Source organism: Melanerpes formicivorus, unplaced genomic scaffold (genome assembly GCF_026170545.1).
Source record: "Melanerpes formicivorus ecotype bairdi unplaced genomic scaffold, bMelFor1.0.p_v2 SCAF_10, whole genome shotgun sequence".
NCBI classification, from domain to species: domain Eukaryota; kingdom Metazoa; phylum Chordata; class Aves; order Piciformes; family Picidae; genus Melanerpes; species Melanerpes formicivorus.
The window spans coordinates 22926248-22942497 of NW_027142362.1; the positions used below are offsets into that span (position 1 = coordinate 22926248).

General features: G+C 59.9%; 2 protein-coding genes across 3 annotated transcripts; both read left to right on the forward strand.

Moving 5' to 3' along the window:
* Positions 1–385: 385 nt before the first annotated feature.
* LOC137444079 (kinesin-like protein KIF18B) lies at positions 386–4013 on the forward strand (the record flags this gene model as incomplete). Its single annotated transcript, XM_068144390.1, has 9 exons — positions 386–457; positions 786–1247; positions 1751–1917; positions 2357–2461; positions 2749–2859; positions 3021–3229; positions 3351–3510; positions 3743–3841; positions 3960–4013. Coding segments are annotated over exons 1-9 (1437 nt in total), but the record flags the coding sequence as incomplete, so codon positions are not given.
* Positions 4014–5632: 1619 nt separating this feature from the next.
* LOC137443998 (ubiquitin-like protein 7) lies at positions 5633–15731 on the forward strand. 2 transcript variants are annotated; one of them, XM_068144276.1, is made up of 10 exons: positions 5633–5805; positions 5925–6158; positions 6778–6897; positions 8357–8441; positions 11369–11501; positions 13180–13229; positions 14414–14581; positions 14774–14896; positions 15220–15383; positions 15499–15731. In XM_068144276.1, exons 5-9 carry the CDS (start codon positions 11471–11473, stop codon positions 15250–15252), a joined length of 405 nt encoding a protein of 134 aa, XP_068000377.1. In that variant the 5' UTR covers positions 5633–5805; positions 5925–6158; positions 6778–6897; positions 8357–8441; positions 11369–11470; the 3' UTR covers positions 15253–15383; positions 15499–15731. The 2 variants fall into 2 exon arrangements, with proteins under 2 accessions (XP_068000377.1, XP_068000376.1); XM_068144275.1 differs by having other exon boundaries at positions 5633–6158.
* The last annotated feature ends 519 nt before the right edge of the window (positions 15732–16250 follow it).

Sequence of the window (16250 nt, forward strand, 5' to 3'; positions counted from 1 at the left end):
GAGCAGAGCCCTTGGGGATGTGTGGGCAGCCCTGGGGCCAGGGCTGGGGCAGGGGACCCCTTGCAGGCCCTGAGGGGTGCCCGGGGCTGGCTTCTCAGCGCAAAGACAGCAGCCAGGCCTCGGCGGCCTACAGCTCCCATGGTGCACTGCGGCTCGCGGGCGGAGCGGCCAGCAGCGGTCGCGCCTCATGGGCGGGCGCGGGCGGGGCTCGTGGGCGGGAGCGGGCGGGGCTCGCGTTGCTAAAGAGCCAATGGGAGGCTTTGCTCGACGATTGACCAATGAGCACAGGGGGCGTGGTCGGCGGGACTGTTTGAGCCCCTGCGGTGGAAGCAGCGGTGGAAGCAGCGGTGAGCGGCGCTCCGGTACCCAAAGGGCAAAGGGCGAGCGATGGGGACGGATGCGGGGACCGGGGGCAGCGTGCGAGAGGCGGCGGTGGAAGCGCCCTGGGCAATGCTGGGTTCGGGTCCCGGGGAGCATTACGGGGCCGGGGGATGGGGGTGGGCTGGGGATCGGGGGTCAGGTTGTGGAGGGGCTCTGGGGACCCGCAGTGGGGGTCAGAGCGTTCGGGTGGTTGTGGGGACCCGCAGGTGATGCAGGGTCCTTCCAGACGGGGAGAACGCATAGGGCTGGGGAGATTCTAAAGGCAGCTCTGGCGGCACCGGCGGCGGTTAGGGCAGGCAGGGCTTGGGAGCAGGCTCCGGGCTCGAGAGGTAAAGGCTTTCTCCAGCCTCAGGCTCCCCCTCCGCCGCTTCCCTTCCCTGCCTGACCCTTTTTTTTCTTCTCAGAGTGCACTCTCAGGACTTTTGAGACCAGAGCTGTGTTCTTCGGTGTTCTTCAGCCGGCGCTCTCCTTGGAGCGGCGCTCTCCTTGGAGCATCGCTGTGTGGACCCTAAGGGTAGTGCCCTTAGCCTTGTGTCATCGTCGTCGCCGCCGCCATGGCGGTGGTCCCTCCCCCCAGGAGGGCACCGTGGCCGTCATGGTGCGAGTGCGACCCCCGGCCCCCGGCGAGGGAGCCACGCAGCACCCGGTGCTGAGGGTGGTCGACCATCACACCCTGGTGTTCGACCCCGGGGAGTCTGCTGGTGCCTCCGGCGGTGTGCTGCCTGCTGGCCACAGCAAGAACCCAGGGAAACCTCAGAAGTTCCTCTTAGACCTGGTTTGTGCTGAGCAGGCCACCCAGGAGGAGGTGTTCCAGCACACCACCCGCCAGATGGTCAACCCTGTCCTTGACGGCTACAACTGCTCTGGTGAGACCTCGCAGCCTGCTCTGGTCCTCGCAGGAGCTCCTGCCCCATCTGCCCCTGCTCTGGGGAGCTCAGCAGAGCCGTGGATTGGTTCCAGAAGCCCTGAGCAGCTGTGGCAGTAGTGGGGACACAGCAGCTCTGCAGAAAAATAAAGTCTTGAAATTGTTGTTGGCACCAAGCTGGGGCCGTGACAAGTGTGGTCAGGACAGGGCCAGTGCTGACCTGGAGATGCCATCTGAGGGCTCTGGGAGCTGGCAGAGACCAGGCCAGCAAGAGGAGAGCAGAGACAAGCCCAGATGAGTGTGGAGTCCTGCCTATGGGGTGGCATCAGCTGGGAACCCTGTGCAGGCTGGGGAGCAGCCTGGTGCAGAGGGCCCTGGGGGTCCTGCTGGACAGGATGTGAGTGGGAGGCAGCAGTGCCCCAGCTGAGGCAGAGCTGGGAGCATCTCCCCCAGTGCTGCTGTTGATGAAGGCTGCTCTCAGGGCTCCTCCCTTTCTCCTCCCAGTGTTTACCTACGGTGCAACAGGAGCAGGGAAAACCTACACCATGCTGGGCTCAGAGAAGAGCCCTGGCATCATCTACCTCACCATGGAGGAGCTGCACAGGAGGCTGGAGGCTAGGAAGGGGCAGAAGAGCTGTGAGGTCCTGGTCTCCTACCTGGAGATAGGCTGTGCCCAGCTGTGCCCCTCCTGCTGCCAGGCCACCATCTCCAAGGTCTGGGCTTGTAGTGCCAGGGGTACCCCTGTGATGCCAGCTGTGCCCAGTGGCCAGGGCAGCCCCAGACTGGAAGCAGGATCCCCTACCCAGTCTGCTGAGCTGGTGCTGCTGGTCTGTGCCGTCTGGAGCTGGGGGAATTGGCTGAGGGCCACAGGGCAATGAGGGCTTCCTGGGTCCAAGGCCTTTGGAGGAGCAGTGGCTCAGTGCCTTGCTGGTGAAGCCTCCTGAGCTGTCCTCTGCCTTTAGGGCATCTTCAGCTGCTCTTGCTGGCACCAGGTGCCAGAGGTGCTGTTGGGTGGGCACCAGGCCAAGCGTGGCCCTGGTTCCAAAGCTCCTCTGCCTGCTGCCCTTTGGGGACCCATCCCTCAGCCTGAGCTGGAGTTGGCTGCTGCAGGTCTACAACGAGCAGATCCATGACCTGCTGGAGCCCAGGGGCCCTCTGCCCATCCGGGAGGATCCTGAGAGAGGAGCTGTGGTTCAGGGTCTCTCCATCCAGCAGGTGGGGGTGGAAGCAGGCACAAGGTGTGGGCAGCACTGTGCCTGCCGCAGAGGTGCCAGCAAGCACTAGGGGACCTGGAGGGGGGAGGGGAGGGCTGTGGAGACCCAGGGCAGGGACTATGGGGACCCGGGGGTGCCAGCTGGGTGGGTGCTGGCTGGCAGCAAAGGTGAGCCCGAGGCCAGAGGAGCCCAGCAGAGCCGCAGGAGGCCTCAGCCTGTGTGCCTGTGGCCGCACGGTGCCCGTGCTGGGGCTGCGCTGATCCCTGCCCTCTGCCTGCTCCCTGCCAGCCCAGCTCGGCAGAGCAGCTCCTGCAGATGCTGCTCGGGGGCAGCAGGAACCGCACGCAGCATCCCACGGATGCCAACACCTCCTCCTCCCGCTCCCACGCCGTGCTGCAGGTGAGGGGTGGTGCTTGGGGCAGCCCTTGGCACCGCTGCCCGGAGGGGGGCAGGCGGCGATGCTGTGCCAGGGCCGGCGTGCCAGGGCTGCTGCCGCGGCTGCGAGCGGCGAGCCCGAGCGCCCTGCGGAGCTGCAGCCTGCCCTGCCTGTGCCCTGCCAGGCCTCCGTGAAGCAGCAGGACTGTGCCGGGGCCCTCGGTGGGGCTGTGCAGGTGGCCAGGATGAGGTTGGTCGACCTGGCCGGCTCGGAGCGAGCCGCGGTGGCCAAGAGCAGGGGCGAGCGGCTGCGGGAGGGAGCCAGCATCAACCGCTCGCTGCTGGCCCTGCTCAGCGTCATCCAGGCGCTGGCTGGGGCCAAGGGAAGGCTGCTGCTGAGGGGCCCTGAGCGCCGTTCCCACGGGAAAGCTGCCGTGGGCTGGGCCTGGCCGGGGCTGGGAGCTGAGGGCCAGCCCCTGAGCAGAGCCTTGGTGTGCCGGGCAGGGCAAGCAGAGCCACGTCCCGTACCGGGACAGCAAGCTGAGGCGGCTCCTGAAGGACTCCATCGGCGGCAACTGCCGCACCCTGATGCTGGCTGCCCTCAGCCCCTCGCCGCTGTGCTGCCAGGACACTCTCAGCACCCTCAAGTATGCCAGCAGGGCCAAGGAGATCCAGGTCTCGGTGAGCACCTCGCCCCGCGGCCGGCAGCTGCTGGGGCTGCCTGGGAAGGAGCCTGGGGCAGGCTGCTGCGGGCTGCTGCTGCCTCCCTGCTCCAGCTGGACTGCCTCTGGAGCCCCTCTCAGAGTCAGCTGCAGCCCCTCGGGCCCCACCAGCCCAGGGCAGGCTGAGGAGTTGCCCTGCTCCAGCCTCAGCAGAGGGGAAGGAGCTGTCCCGGCGCTGCTCTCAGCTCTGCTCCTCCCTCTCCCCGCAACTCAAGAGCAACCTGCTCAGCCCGGACTCCCACGTCTGTCCGTACGTTGTGCTGTGTGCGCAGCTGAGAGCGGAGGTGAGCTGCCGGGGGCAGGGCTGGGCTCTGTCTGCAGCTCTGCTTTGCCTGGCACCCAGCCTGCTGAGCTGCTGGGGCTCAGGGCATGCTCTGAGCCAGGGCTGCCCCTTGCTCACAGGTGGCAGAGCTGCAGGCCAAGCTCCGTGCCTATGAGGATGCTGCCCGGGGGGCACAGAGCCAGGCGCCAGTGCTGCTGCCTGCCCTCAGCTCCAGCCCGTTGCAGCTGCCCAGGTGAGGCTGGTGGGCAGGAGGGGTGGAACCACAAGCCCTATGAGGAGAGGCTGAGGGAGCTGGGGCTGCTTAGCCTGGAGAGGAGGAGACTCAGGGGTGACCTTATTGCTCTCTACAACTACCTGAAGGGAGGTTGTAAACAGGCAGAGGTTGGTCGCTTCTCCCAGGCAGGCAGCACCAGAACAAGAGGACACAGTCTCAGGCTGTGCCAGGGGAGGTTCAGGCTGGAGGTCAGGAGGAAGTTTTACACAGAGAGAGTGATTGCCCATTGGAATGGGCTGCCTGGGGAGGTGGTGGAGTCACCATCGCTGGAGGTGTTCAGGAGGAGACTTGACAGGGTGTTTGGTGCCATGGGTTAGTTGATTAGGTGGTGTTGGATGATAGGTTGGACATAATGATCTTGAAGGTCTCTTCCAACCTGGTCTATTCTATTCTAACCTGGGCTGGCATCTTGGGGTCCCCTATGGCCAGGAGCTTGCAGAGTTTGGCTGCTGGCTGGAGCCCAAGTGGCTGCCAGGACGCAGCTGAGCTGCTCTGCTGCTGTGCCACAGCCTCTCCACTGCCCAGCTGGAGTGAGGAGCCTGGCAGCCCCCAGCCCCCACAGCTGGGGGACAAAGGCCAAAGCTTCTTTTGGATCCATCCCAAAACTTGGTAGGCAAAGGGATGGTTTCCCCAGAGGGTCTTCCCTGGCTCAGGGGCTGCTGCTGTGACTCCTGTAGGTTGGAGGAGGCTGTGCCCAAGGTGAGCCTGACCTCACTGATGGAGAGTGCTGGAGAGCAGCAGGAGCTGGCAGCTGGGTGTCCTGTTTCCTTGCAGCTGGCCTTGGAGGAGGTGAGAGGAGGGCTTGGCCTGGTGAGTGGGACCCAGCAGGGAGCTCAGGTACCTTGCTGGGCTGCACTGGGCAAGCTGGGAGAGGGCAGGAGCTGAGCTGCTCTGAGAGGTCTTGGCTCAGCAGGCACTGGGCTGTGGACTGCTTGAGAAAGCTCTGAGCCTCGCAGGGAATGGGCAGCTTGGGGCCCAGACTCAGCTCAGCTATGCTATGCTTTGGGGGCTTGCTGCAGGCTGCAGAGGAAAGGTCTGCCCCAGCCAGCCAGCAGGCAGATGTGCAGCAGGAAGCAAAGGAAGCAGGCCTCCTCCTGCTTGACTGCCAGCCAGCCAGAGGGGTGAGTGTCCTTGTGCCACCTCCCTGTGCCACTTCCTCCTGGCTGCTCAGAGAGTTTCAACCTTCCTGTTGTGTGCAGCCCCCCTGAGGGTGCTGGAGGTGGGGGAGGGTCCAGGTCTTGGCTTACAGATGAGTGCCTGCCCTCTGAGGTGGGATTTGGCTCCTAGAGACCCAGTCCCAGGGGATAATCTCTCCTGGAAGGGTCAGCAAGGAAGGCTTCCAGGCAGGCACAGCAGCTGACAGCCCTCAGCGCTTCTTGTCAGTCCTGAAGCTGCCTCCCGCAGGGGCGGAGCGCTTCCGCCGCTCGCCGGGGCCGCGGCAGGGCGGAGCTGCGGCGCTCGGGCGGGCATCGCCGGGGCGGGGGCTGGGGCTGCTGGGAGCCCTCGCTCCGCATCCTCCTTTGCCCTCCAGCGTCTCGGGGCCGGGGAACGGGGCTTCGGTGGGGAGAGGCGGGCTAGGCCCTGCTGGCGGCTTTTCCTCGGCTCAGCGTGGAGCCTGGCCAGGGCATTTCTGCCTCTCCTCTGCCGCCTTTCTGCCTTTCCTTTGGCTTCAGATACGGCTTCGCACTGAGGTAGGAACCTTAAAAGCCCGGCGCTGCTTCGGTCATGCCTCCCGAGAGGCTTGTGGGTGCGTGAAGCGTCTGGTTATAGAGAGAGTGTCTCGTTTCGGTTTGTTTTCCTCCCTTCCCAGAGCTCTGCGGCGCTTAGGCTGGCTCGGCTCCCTGGGGTGAAAGGGCTGCCATGGCCCTGCCGGAGTGGCACATCGCGGTGAAGCTGGCAGACCAGCCCCTGGCTCCCAAATCCATCTTGCGTTTGCCGGAGACGGAGCTGGGAGAATGCCCCCTGGGAGGGTGCAGCATCTCCTACCTCAAGCAGCTCATCACTGGCAGACTGCAGGAGTCTGTCCCAGACCCTGAGCTCATTGGTAGGTGCCCGTGGGGGGTCGCGTTGAGGTTTTTCTACCCTCTTCCTCTCCTTGGTGCCTTTCTCTTGGTGGTCCTTGGGCTGGTGGGAAGGCTTGGCACAGCCAGCTGGCATGGTGTGCAGGCTCAGCCTAGACTCACAGAAGTGTTTGGGTTAGAAAAGCCCTTTAAAATAGTCCAATCATTCCCTAGCTCTCCTGAGGCTGCTACTATACCATGTGCTACACCTCTACCTCTTTGAGACACCTTCTGGGATGGGGATTCAGCCATCTCCCTGGGGAGCCTGTTCCAGGGCTTGAGAACCCTTTCAGTGAAGAAGTTTCTTCTCACTTCCAACCTAAACCTCACCTTGTGCAACTTCAGGCCATTTGCTCTTGTCCATTGTTCCTAGGGAGAAGAAGCTGTTGACTATCACTTCCAGGTCTGTCTTTTCTGGACAGCTTCCAGCCACTCTGCCCCAAGCCCAGAGCATTATTCATGGGGTGGTTGTGACCCAGGAGCATGGCCCAGCCCTTGGCCTTGTTGAACCTCAGCCCATTGGCCTTGGCCCAGGTCTGTCTGCAGAGCCTCCCTACTCTCCAGCAGAAGAGATGTTTATCTTGAGGGGGTTCTCTCTCCTAGATCTGATCTACTGTGGCCACAAGCTGAGGGATGACCAGACCCTGGATGTTTATGGCTTCCAGTCCTGCTCCACTCTCCATCTCCTGTGCTAGTCCTGGCCTGAGCCCAATCAGAAGACAGGTGAGGAGGCAGTGCAGGTCCTTGCTTAGAACTCCTTGGGGTGTGGTTGTTCAGGAAGAGCTGCTCTTGTGTCCTGATGTGAAGTTTGGCTCTGTGTGCTCCCTACCTCTAACAGCAGCCACTGAGTGTTGTGTGTCCCTGCTGGTGGAGCTGGCTGAGGGCTCTGTGTGCTCTCCACCTCTAACATCGGCCACTGAGTGGTGTTTTATCCCTACAGATGGAACTGGCTGAGGGCTCTGTGTGCTGTGCACCTCTAACATCAGCCACTGAGTGTTGTGTGTCCCTGCTGATGGAACTGGCTGAGGGCTCTGTGTGCTGTGCACCTCTAACATCAGCCACTGAGTGTTGTGTGTCCCTGCTGATGGAACTGGCTGAGGGCTCTGTGTGCTGTGCACCTCTAACATCAGCCACTGAGTGGTGTTGTGTCCCTGCTGGTGGAACTGGCTGAGGGCTGTGTGTGCTCTCCACCTCTAACATCAGCCACTGAGTGGTGTTTTATCCCTGCAGATGGAACTGGCTGAGGGCTCTGTGTGCTGTGCACCTCTAACATCAGGCACTGAGTGGTGTTTTATCCCTGCAGATGGAACTGGCTGAGGGCTCTGTGTGCTGTGCACCTCTAACATCAGCCACTGAGTGTTGTGTGTCCCTGCTGATGGAACTGGCTGATGGCTGTGTGCTGTGCACCTCTAACATCAGCCACTGAGTGTTGTGTGTCCTTGCTGGTGGAACTGGCTGAGGGCTCTGTGTCTGTGCACCTCTAACATCAGCCACTGAGTGTTGTGTGTCCCTGCTGATGGAACTGGCTGAGGGCTCTGTGTGCTGTGCACCTCTAACATCAGCCACTGAGTGGTGCTGTGTCCCTGCTGATGGCAGTGGTACAGAATGAGCTCTGTCATGTAGAGGGCAAATTAGTGCCTGTGACCTATTTTAGGGTGTTGCCAGAGAACTGGGAGCAAAGAAGGTGGTTAGTCAGCTGCAGAGGTGTGTCCCTGGTCTGCTTGGGTGTAAAGCTGGCTTAGTTTAGAGCTGTGGCATTGACACAACTCCCTTGTCTATGCCTAGGAGGATGTAGCTCTGTATTTTCCTGTCTGGGAGCTGACAGTGCAGCTACTTTAGACACTGCCAGGGGTTAGTCCTGTCCTCTTTGGATGAGCTGCATCTAGGGTGGGTGTTAGGGGATCCCCATGACGGGCAGAGCAGCTAGTGAAGCTGGCAGAGGGACAGCCACCTTTTGTTCTGTTGTTGCTCCTCCCTCAGAGCCTGTGGACAAGGTGACAGCCATATAGCAGTTCCAGGTCCCCCACACTGCCCTGCACAGCAGCCCTGCCTACGGAGATGCAATGAGTCAGGGCCTTTGTGGTTGTGCTGTCAGGGGGTCTGCTCTTTGGCCCCTCTGTGCCAAGAGAGTCCCACAGTGGAGCCTTGTTGTGTGACACTTCTCTTCTGGTTTCTCTGGCAGGTCTTCAGGATGCTGGGGAACAAGTAGTTGCTGGATCAGATGACTGTAGCTACTCCTGGCCTCAGCAGTGACCCTGCTGCTTTGGGTGAGTCACAGCATTGTCAGGCCTGGATGAAACCTTGAGGCTCAGCCAGCTCCAACCCCCTGCCATGCCCAGGGACACCTCACACCACAGCAGCTTGCTCACAGCCACCTCCAGCCTGGCTGCAAACACCTCCAGGCAGGAGGCTTCCACCACCTCCCTGGGCAGCCTGGGCCAGGCTCTCACCACCCTTCTGGCCAACAACTTCTTCCTCACAGCCAATCTCAATCTCCCCACTTCTAGTGCTGCTCCAGCCCCCCCAGTCCTATCCCTCCCTGACACCCTCAAAAGTCCCTCCCCAGCTTTCTTGCAGCCCCCTGCAGATCCTGGAAGGCCACAAGAAAGTTTCCTGGGAGCCTTCACTTCTCCAGACTGAATATTTCTAACTCTCTGTCTGTCCTCATAGCAGAGAAGCCCCAGCCCTCTGCTCATCCTCTGGACACCTTCCAGTACCTCCAGCACTGCAGGGGGGGGTCTCAGCAGAGGGGCAGAATCCCCTCCCTGCCCCTGCTGCTGGGGATCAGCCCAGGACAGGCTGGGTCTGGGCTGGCAGCACTGAGAGGCAGCTCATGTTCAGCTTTTCACCCCCCAGCGCCCCTAAGTCCTTCTCCTCAGAGCTGTTCTCCAGCCCTCCATCCACAGCCTGGATTGTCTATGGGGACTGCCCTGGCCCAGTTGCAGCACTTTGTGCTTGGTCTTGTTGAACCTCCTGGGGTTCACACAGACCTACTTCTGGAGAGGAGTTCAGGACCGTGGAGCCCAGAGTAGCTCAGCAGACGTGGCTGCGTTCCTCCTGCTACAGGGGCTCAGATCATTACACTGAGCTTGCTGCTTCTGGCCCAGGGCTTTGCAGCCGGTCTGACACACTGCTTTGAGACAGGGGGAATGATGGGATGGAGCCAGCTGGGTGCTGGATTTGACGCTGACCATCAGGTGGAGCTGTCGGCGCTGGATGTGCTGCGACGGCCCCGAGCCTCAGGGCCGTGGCTGCGATCTAAAGTCTCCCCAGGAAGGTGTAAAAAGCTTCAGCGAGAACAATGATGAAGTATTTATGGTGCTGGGTAGTGACTCAGTTCCTGAAAAGCAATTCATCCTTCGGTTTGTTTTTCCCATGGCTCAGGTCTGGCTGGCTCCTGTTCCTCACATCCTCTCTCACACTCCTCATGTTTCCTCTTCCCTCTCAGGAGCCCTGCAGGATAAGGATCTCTTCTCAGTGTTTGCAGACCCCACCATGCTGGACACCTAAGTTGACGTCAGCTGCTGCAGTGACTCAGCAGTGCCTTTGTTGTGGCCACTGTTCCTTGGGGTGACATGGAGAGAGTTCTGCTCCTGTCTGCCAGGAAGGCTACACCAGGGCAGAGATTGGGGTGGGACACTCCCCTCAGCAGGAGGAAAGAGGGAGCTGACACTTTGACACCCATCTAACCCCCCTGTTGGGTTAAACTAGAGGATATACAGCAGGACACAAGGCCATCATCACCTCCAGGTCATGGAATTGTCAGGGTTGGAAGGGAGCTCCAGGCTCAGCCAGCTCCAACCCCCTGCCATGGGCAGGCACACCTCACACCACAGCAGCTTGCTCACAGCCACCTCCAGCCTGGCTGCAAACACCTCCAGGCAGGAGGCTTCCACCACCTCCCTGGGCAACCTGTGCCAGGCTCTCACCACCCTCCTGGGGAGCAACTTCTTCCTCACAGCCAATCTCAAGCTCCCCACTTCTAGTTGTGCTCCATCCCCCCCCAGTCCTATCCCTCCCTGACACCCTCAAAAGTCCCTTCCCAGCATTCTTGCAGCCCCCTGCAGATCCTGGAAGGCCACAATTAGGTCTTCTCAGAGCCTGTAAAAATAGACCTGAAAACAGACCCCACCTGGAGTACTGTGTCCAGTTCTGGAGCCCCTATTACAAGAGGGATGTGGAGGTGCTGGAAGGTGTCCAGAGAAGGGCCACGAGGATGATCAGAGGGCTGGAGCTGCTCTGCTGTGAGGACAGACTGAAGGAGTTGGGGCTGTTCAGTCTGGAGAAGAGAAGGCTCCCAGGTGACCTAATTGTGGCCTTCCAGGATCTGAAGGGGGCTACAGGAAGGCTGGGGAAGGACTTCTCAGGATCTCAGGTAGTGATAGGACTAGGGGGAATGGAATGAAGCTGGAGGTGGGGAGATTCAGGCTAGATGTGAGGAGGAGGCTCTTCACTATGAGAGTGGTGAAGCCCTGGAATGTGTTGTCCAGGGAGGTGGTCGAGGCCCTGTCCCTGGAGGTGTTTAAGAGCAGGCTGGATGAGGCTCTGTCCAGCCTGGTCTAGTGTGGGGTGTCCCTGCCCATGGCAGGGGGGTTGGAACTAGATGATCCTTGTGGTCCCTTCCAACCCTGAATGAAACTATGAAACTATGAAACTTCCTAACATCCATCTCCCTACTTCCATTTTTGCTTCATCCCCCCGAGTCCTATCCCTCCCTGACACCCTCAAAAGTCCCTCAGGTGCTGTGGTCACATCTGGAGCTAGCTGCTCACAGCAGAGAGTTGCTCCTGTGAGAACTTGAAGGATGGTTTGTGTCACAGGAGGATCAAGGAGACATGTGGAACAACATGGAGAGATCATAGACTCTTAGAATGGTCTGGAGTGAAAGCACCTCCAAAGCTCATCCAGTCCAACCTCCCTGCAGTCAGCAGGGGCATCCCCAACTAGATCAGGTTGCCCTGAGCCCTGTTGAACCTCACCTTGAATATCTCCAGAGGTGGGGCCTCAACCACCTCCCTGGGCAACCTGTCCCAGTGTTCCACCACCTTCCTGGTGCAGAACTTAGGTGTTTGTGGCTGGACAGCCAAAGGCAGAGGTGGGGCTGGCTGTGCCCCAGCTTCTTTGCCAGCGTTGAGCTGCTGCTTGTCCCAGTTGCCCTGTGCACATTATTCATTCTTCTGCTCTCTCTCTGCAGGCTAATCCCAGCCCACCCTGCCCTGGTCAATGCCATTGTCCTGGTGCTGCACTCAGTGCTGGCAGCACACCCTTGCCAGCCCCAGAGACCTCCTCCCGAGGCATGGCCTCCGGCTCCTACCGTGACATGCCAGGTATGGGCAGCCACAGCCTCACCCCTGGGCAGGGAGGCTTTCCCTGGCAGGGAAGGAGATTTGGGTTCTTCAGCTAAGGCTTCCTCAGAGAATCAGAAAGGTTGGAAAAGACCTCCAAGATTGAGTCCAACCATGAACCCAAGCCCACCAGTAAACTATGTCGGGGTCGGAGTGGCTGAGAGCAGCCAGGCAGAGAGGGAGCTGGGGGGAGTGGTGGAGAGCAGCTGAAGAGGAGGCAGCAGTGTGCCCAGGGGGCCAAGAAGGCCAAGGGCATCCTGGCCTGCAGCAGGCAGAGTGTGGCCAGCAGGAGCAGGGAGGTGATTGTGCCCTGGGCTCAGCACTGCTTAGGCCACAGCTTGAGTCCTGTGTCCAGCTCTGGGCTCCTCAGTTTCAGAAAGAGATTGAGAGACTTGAAGGTGTCCAGAGAAGGGCAAGGAGGCTGGGGAGGGGTGTGGAGCACAGCCCTGGGAGGAGAGGCTGAGGGAGCTGGGGTTGCTTAGCCTGCAGAAGAGGAGGCTCAGGGGAGAGCTTCTTGCTCTCTGCAACTGCCTGCAGGGAGGTTGTCACCAGCTGGGGGTTGGTCTCTTGTGCCAGGCAGGCAAGCAGCCCCAGAAGAAGAGGACAGAGTCTGCAGCTGTGCCAGGGGAGGTTGAGGCTGGAGGGGAGGAGAAAGTTGTTGGCAGCAAGAGGAATTGGCCCTTGGGCTGTGCTGCCCAGGGAGGTGGTGGAGTCCCCATGGCTGGAGGTGTTGCAGAGGGGATTGGATGTGGCCCTTGGAGCCATGGTTGAGTTGTCAGGAGGTGCTGGGTGACAGCTTGGACTGGATGAGCTCTGAGGTCTTTTCCAACCTCATTGATTCTGATTCTGTGTCCCTCAGCACCACAGCTATATGGCTTGCTAATAACTTCCAGGGGTGGGGACTCCAACACCTCCCTGGGTAGCCTGTTCCAGGGATTCACCTTTCTTTCAGGGAAGAAATTTTCCCTGATGTCCAGCCTAAACTTTCCCTGGGGCAACCTGAGGCCCTTTCCTCTTGTTCCTTGGGAGAAGAGACCAACCCCCACCTCACTCCAACCACCTTTCAGGGAGTTGTAGAGAGCAATGAGGTCTCCCCTCAGCCTCCTTTCCTCCAGGCTGAATGACCCCAGGCTCCTCCCCAGCCTTGTTCTCCAGACCCTTTCCCAGCTTGGTTGCCCTTCTCTGGACCTGCTCCAGCCCCTTAGTGTCCTTCATGGAGTCAGTAGCCCAAAACTGAACCTAATACTCAAGGTGTGGCCTCACCAGTGCTGAGTGCAGGAGGACAATCCCTGCCCTGCTCCTGCAGGCCACACTGTTGCTGATCCAGGCCAGGATGCTGTTAGCCTTGACCTCCTGGGCACACACTGGCTCACCTTCAGCCCCTGTTTACCAACCCCCCCCCAGGTCCTTCTGCACTGGGCACTTTCCAGCCACAAAGCTCCTGCACTGTGAAGTTCTTCTGGGGCACTTTGGCCTTGGGGCCATTCCCAGCCAGATGTGTACAATGTCTGTGTTGTGCAGATGTTGCTGGGCCTGTCCTGATCTGCTGCACAGGAGCTTGTGGGTGCTGAGGCCTCTGTCCTGACCTGCATGGCAGCTGAGGACTCCATGTGCTTCTCACCTGTTTTTCTGCCTCTGTTTCCTCTCCTTTCCTTTGCAGGTGGCTTTCTGTTTGAAGGTCTGTCTGATGATGAAGATGACTTCCACCAGGTAAGCAGCCAGTTTTGGTGGAACTCCTGCCTGGGGTGTGAAGTGAGCTTCAATCTTCCTGGCTGATGAGCAGCACGAGCTGCTCTGCTTCCTTAGGGCTGTTGTGAAGCCAAACATATTGAGTGTGGCATGCTTGGATGCTGTCCATGCTAGGGAACATGGAAGTGTTGGTCCCTGCCCTTCTTCTGCAATGGAAGGAGCTTTTCCCCTCCAACTTTCAGCAGAGAAATTGCTGATTTAAGCCAAAAAAAAGGCCTGTCAGCAGCCAGTTGTTCTGTTACATTCAAAGATTTACTGCCAGCTTCCATGGCTTTGGAAGAGAGGAGGCTGGGGGGGGGGAATAAAGCACATCCTGTCCTGTTTATTTCCACGCTTGTGAGCTGGGAGAGTTGCAGGGAAAAGGATCCCTGGGAAGAAGCAGGTGAGCCAGACTGGACTGGCATGTGGACACCAACAGCACCGTGTAGCAGGACAGGTGAGGGCTTGGCCTGCTGGAAAGCAGCTCCATGGAGAAGGACCTTGGAGTGCTGGTGGACACCAAGGTCAGCAGGAGCCACCAGTGTGACCTTGTGGCCAAGAAGGCCAATGGTGTCTTGAGGTGCACTAAGAAGAGTGTGACCAGCAGGTCGAGGGAGGTTCTCCTCCCCCTCTACTCTGCCCCAGTGAAGCCAGCTCTGGAGTTCTGTGTTCTGTGCTCCCCAGTTTAAGGACTTCTGGAGAGAGTGCAGGGGAGGCTGCAGAGATGCTGAGGGGCCTGGAATATCTGTGAGGAGGAAAGGCTGAGAGCCCTGGGGCTGTTGAGCCTGGACAAGAGCAGCCCCAGAGGGGATCTGAGTGAGAGCTAAAGGGCTGGGGGCAAGAGGCTGGGGCCAGACTCTCCTTGTAGGTGCCCAGAAAATGGACAAGGGGCACAAACTAGAGCCCAGGAGGCTCCATCTGAGCAGAAGGAGAAACTTCTTTGGTGTGAGGGTGCTGGAGGCCTGGAGCAGGCTGCCCAGAGAGGCTGTGGAACCTCCTTCTCTGGAGAGCTTCCAACCCCCCCTGGCCGTTGTGCTGCTGGGCAAGCTGCTATGGGTGCCCTGCTTGAGCAGTGGGGTTGGACTGGGTGATCTCCAGAGGTCTGTTCCAAGCCCAGCAGGCTGGGGCTCCATGCTCAGAGGTGTTTGTTCCTTTCCTCCACGCAGAGCACAAGATCCACACCGTCCAGCAGCGCCTCTGGCTCCCGCCCGGCCTCCCTGGGCTACGCAGGGGCTGCCGGCCCCCGGCCCATCACCCAGAGCGAGCTGGCCACCGCCCTGGCCCTGGCCAGCACCCCGGAGAGCAGCTCCCACACACCCACCCCTGGCACCCAGGTACACAGCACCAGCTGGGGAGGGCCTCCTGGGCTGTAACAGCAGCTCTGGGAGCCCTCACTGTGCTTTGCTTCCTTCTGCCTGAAGGCTCTTCCGTACAAGCCGGAGGGGATGGGAGGGTGAGGGGCAGCAGGCCTGGCTCTGGCTCCTGTGCCAAGTGTGCTGATGCATCTACAACTTCTTTCCTCCTAGGGTCATTCCTCTGGGACCTCCCCAATGTCATCCAGTGTGCAGTCAGGACCACCCATCACCAGTGACCTCTTCAGCCAGGCCTTACAGCACGCCCTGCAGGCCTCAGGGCAGCCCAGCCTGCAGGTCAGTGCCACAGCTTTCAGCCCCACGATTCACTGAGTGGTGCAGGGGGCAGGTGGTTCTTCCAGCTGCCTCCTGAGGCAGAGCATGAGGCTGGAGGCATCACTGGAGAAGGTCTTGGGGGCCTGACAAATCTTGCAGAGGTGCTGGGTGGAAATGGGCTCGTGGGAGCTGGCAGCAAGCCTGTGAGCTTCGAGGTCTGTGCCTGTGAGCTGGAGCGGGGTGGCAGAAGGCAACGTGGGAGAGCAGGCTGTGGAGAGAGCTGGTTGGTTGCTGCTTGGACCTCTGGCACCTCCTCTTAGCTGCTTCTAACTTGTTTCCTGCAGAGCCAGTGGCAGCCCCAGCTCCAGCAGCTGTGAGACGTAGGCATCCACGACGATGAGCTGAGCCTCCGAGCCCTGCAGGCCACTGGAGGGGACATCCAGGCTGCTCTGGAGCTTATCTTTGCTGGTGGGGCTCCCTAGCTTTGTGGGCAGGAGAGGCTGGACTGGTGAGTTGGACTGAGGCAGCTGTCACATTCCTTGGTCTGGGACTTGGCCCTGACCCTTTGTCTGCACTGGGGGTCAGCATGGAGCTGTTGGGGTGGTTGCTCCTTTCCCTTGTAGGTGGGCAGTGTGCTCCTGTTTGACAGCCACTGACCATGCTGAGGGCAGCTGCTCCAGGAATCTCTCTCCAGCCTCCTGGCCACCAGAAACAAGACCTCAGACCATTATCCAGCATGGTTCCTCTGTCTTAGATCTGCCAGCACCCTCTCCTGTCTGCTGTTTCACTCCTGCCTACCTGATGTGTCTCTTGTTCTGCTGTTGTGGTCCCTCAGACTGTATTAAATGGACTACATTCATTCACTTGCCTCTTGGTTGGGTTGTGATCATGCTCATGTCCTGGGCTGTCTTCATGCTCACTGCATGAAGGAAAGCAGTGAAAAGGTTTTGTCTGTGGCAGGACTGCAGAGGGCTCCAACATAGCAAAGCTGTCTTTGGGCTGGAGCTGACCTCCACAGCCATCCGGCCAGGAGGTGGGGCCAGTAGAAGGGAACTGTTCGTGTCAGAGGTCTTCATCTGGAGTACTGTGTCCAGTTTTGGGCTCAAGGAGGACAGGGAAGTGCTGGAGGGAGTACAGCAAAGGGCTACAAAGATGGTTAGGAGACCAGAGCACCTGGCTGAGGCACTTAGGGCTTTTTAGGCTGGAGAAGAGAAGGCTGGGAGGGGATCTTCTCAATACTGAAAGGGTGGGTGGCAGGAGGATGGGGCCAGGCTCTTTTCAGTGACAGGACAAGAAGCAGCTGGCACAAACTGGAACACAGGAAATTGCATCTAAACATGAGGAGGAACTCCTTGACTTTGAGGGTGGTGGAGCA

Coding starts and splice junctions, on each gene's coding strand:
- LOC137443998 (XM_068144275.1), top strand. CDS start 11,471: ATGGCCTCCGGCTCCTACCGTGACATGCCAG. Junction 13,230..14,413: donor ATGAAGATGACTTCCACCAG/GTAAGCAGCCAG, acceptor TCCTCCACGCAG/AGCACAAGATCCACACCGTC. Junction 14,897..15,219: donor CAGGGCAGCCCAGCCTGCAG/GTCAGTGCCACA, acceptor TGTTTCCTGCAG/AGCCAGTGGCAGCCCCAGCT.